Source organism: Chinchilla lanigera, unplaced genomic scaffold (assembly GCF_000276665.1).
Source record: "Chinchilla lanigera isolate Chin_1 unplaced genomic scaffold, ChiLan1.0 scaffold00063, whole genome shotgun sequence".
In the NCBI taxonomy this organism is placed as follows: domain Eukaryota; kingdom Metazoa; phylum Chordata; class Mammalia; order Rodentia; family Chinchillidae; genus Chinchilla; species Chinchilla lanigera.
Window position 1 is genome coordinate 1,282,760 of NW_004955464.1, and position 2,419 is coordinate 1,285,178.

A 2,419-nucleotide genomic window follows, 5' to 3' on the forward strand; every position below is an offset into this window, starting at 1 on the left:
TGGAGGAGCTCGGAGAAGGGGCTTCAACATGCGGCGAGGGGGAGAGAGTCAGGGGCTGCGGAGAAACTCGCCCCCGTGCGGGCGGGCGAGGAGGGGCGTGGCGGGGCCGGGCGGGGTGCTCGGTATCGGCGTCGCTGGGCACTCGGTCGGAGGAGGCGGGGCAGCGTCCCCGGCCCAGCCTATCGCGGGCGGCGTAGGGCAGGCTGCGCCCTCGTAGGATTGGGCGTGGGGGTGGCACCGAATTCCCCGGGCACGTCGCGGGGCCGGGCGGGTCGAGGGCATAAGAGCACGGGTGCGGCTGGCGCCAGACTCCCCAGCCCGCAGCATGGCCCGGCGTGGCGGCCTCACGCCGCTCCTGGCGCTCCTGGCGCTCCTGGCGCTGTCCGCGGCGCCGCGTCCGGCGGGCGCGCAGCACAACTGCACGTGCGCCACCAACAAGCTGAGCGTCTGCGGCCCCGGCGGCCCGGGCGGCAGCTGCCAGTGCCGCGCGCTGGGCTCGGGCGTGCTGCTCGACTGCTCCACGCTCACCGCCAAGTGCCTCCTGCTGCAGGCCCGCGCGCGCGCTCCCCCGCGGGGCCGCTCGCTGGTGTCGCCCGGGCCGCTGGCGATCGTGGACAACGACGGCTTCTACGACCCCGAGTGCGACAGCGAGGGCCGCTTCAAGGCTCTCCAGTGCAACGGGACGTCGGTGTGCTGGTGCGTGAACTCGGTGGGCGTGCGCCGCACCGACAAGGGCGACCGCGGGCTGCACTGCCCCGGCGTGGTGCGCACGCACCGCATCCTCATCCACCTGCGCCACAGCCCTGCCGCCGAGCTCAACCACTCCTTCCTGGACGCCGAGCTGCGGCAGCTGTTCCGCCAGCGCTACGGCCTGCGCGCCGCCTCCCTGCACGCTGTGCGCTACGCCGCGCCCACCATCCAAATCGAGCTGCGGCAGAACGCGTCGCAGAAGGCGCCCGGCGACGTGGACATCGGCGATGCCGCGTACTACTTCGAGCGCGACGTCAAGGGCGAGTCGCTGTTTCCCGGCCACCGCGGCTCGGGCGTGCCAGTGCCCGGGGGGCCCCTGCCCGTGGAACACACGCTTATCTACTACCTGGACGAGGAGCCCCCCGAGTTCACCATGCGGCGCCTGACGGCAGGCATCATTGCCGTCATCGCGGTGGTCTCGGTGGCTGTGGTCGCCGGCGTGGTCGTCCTGGTGATCACCAACTGGAAGAGATCGGGGAAGTACAAGAAAGTGGAGATCAAGGAGTTGGGGGAGTTGAGAAGTGAGCCAAGCTTGTAGGTACCCGGTGGGGCACGGACGGGTGGGGAAGCAGACGCCGCAGCATCCCAGGCCACGGGGAGCACCTGCTTCCTTCTCGGCTGGAAGGAGGCAGTTCTCCTCTCAAGCCCCCGCCGCCCTCGCCAGCTCCCCACTGGGCAGGTTTGATGGATCCGGGTCTCAGCGGCACCTATTTTTGACTTACACCGTGAAGGACAAACTTCTAAAAGTCCTTCTCTTTGGGTCCAAAGTCAAGAAACAGGACTGAGTTAGGGAAGGATGGTGCAGGGACAGCTATAAGAAGCAGGTTTCTGACAACCCAGCGTCCTTGGCAAGTGACGGGGCTCGATCTTCGAGGCTGTCGTGGGTTTAGATGGATAGGGCGCTGGTGCTGCCTTAGATTAGGTGATTTGATGAGCTCTCCCGAATCAGGGCCTTCTCTGGGAAAAGAGGAGCTCGGTATTGGGGAGCTGGTGTCGGAGGCCTGTCTACCATCTTTCACGTTTCCCACGGTGTACTTATCACCTAGAAAGAATCCTGTCTCCCTGCCTGAATACATTCTAGGTATCTTTGTGGTCTCGCTGCTCAGCAGAGTCGCCTCCTTAGCTCGCCCTGATTATGGCTGATAACAGTAATGTTTTCTTTTGTAAAATGTTTGTACATATGTCGACTTTGATAATGCTACTGTGATTTTTTAAAAACATGAATTTAATAAAATATGGGGGATGGAGTTTGTGCAAAACCTCCAGAGTTACACCATTTTGGTCTCCTCTGTCTAATTTCCACAAGCCCCGCCCCCCGATTCTAGCACTCTTTCAGAACTGACCATTTCATATGGACGCTCTGGTGTTTCCTAAACCATCCTGACTGCTGAAAATGCTGTTCTGCTAAGATTCTTTGGAAACCTCCTTCAGACTGCAGGGGGTGGGCCTGAGGGAGGAGACAAGGAGACAAGAACCAACTGCCAGCACCTGGGGGGTCAGGCACTTTGGCTATCCCCAGCAGGGCTCCTCACTGGTGGAGAGAACAGCTAGGGAATTTGTTTCCCAAGATGGTTCTCTTTCAACTTTAAATTGCTGCACTAGTTCCAGGCTGTGACTCCCTGTCCTTTCTAGCACCCAGGGTTGGAAAGGTACTTTCTTATGTATAATG

General features: G+C 62.0%; 1 protein-coding gene across 1 annotated transcript; it reads left to right on the top strand.

Annotated features, from left to right (window-relative positions):
* The first annotated feature begins 229 nt into the window (after positions 1-229).
* Tacstd2 (tumor-associated calcium signal transducer 2) lies at positions 230-2,026 on the top strand. The gene has a single exon (XM_005398491.2). The coding sequence runs from the start codon at positions 326-328 to the stop codon at positions 1,286-1,288; it is 963 nt and encodes a 320-aa protein (XP_005398548.1). The 5' UTR covers positions 230-325; the 3' UTR covers positions 1,289-2,026.
* Positions 2,027-2,419: the final 393 nt, after the last annotated feature.

Coding starts and splice junctions, on each gene's coding strand:
- Tacstd2 (XM_005398491.2), top strand. CDS start 326: ATGGCCCGGCGTGGCGGCCTCACGCCGCTCCTGGCGCTCCTGGCGCTC.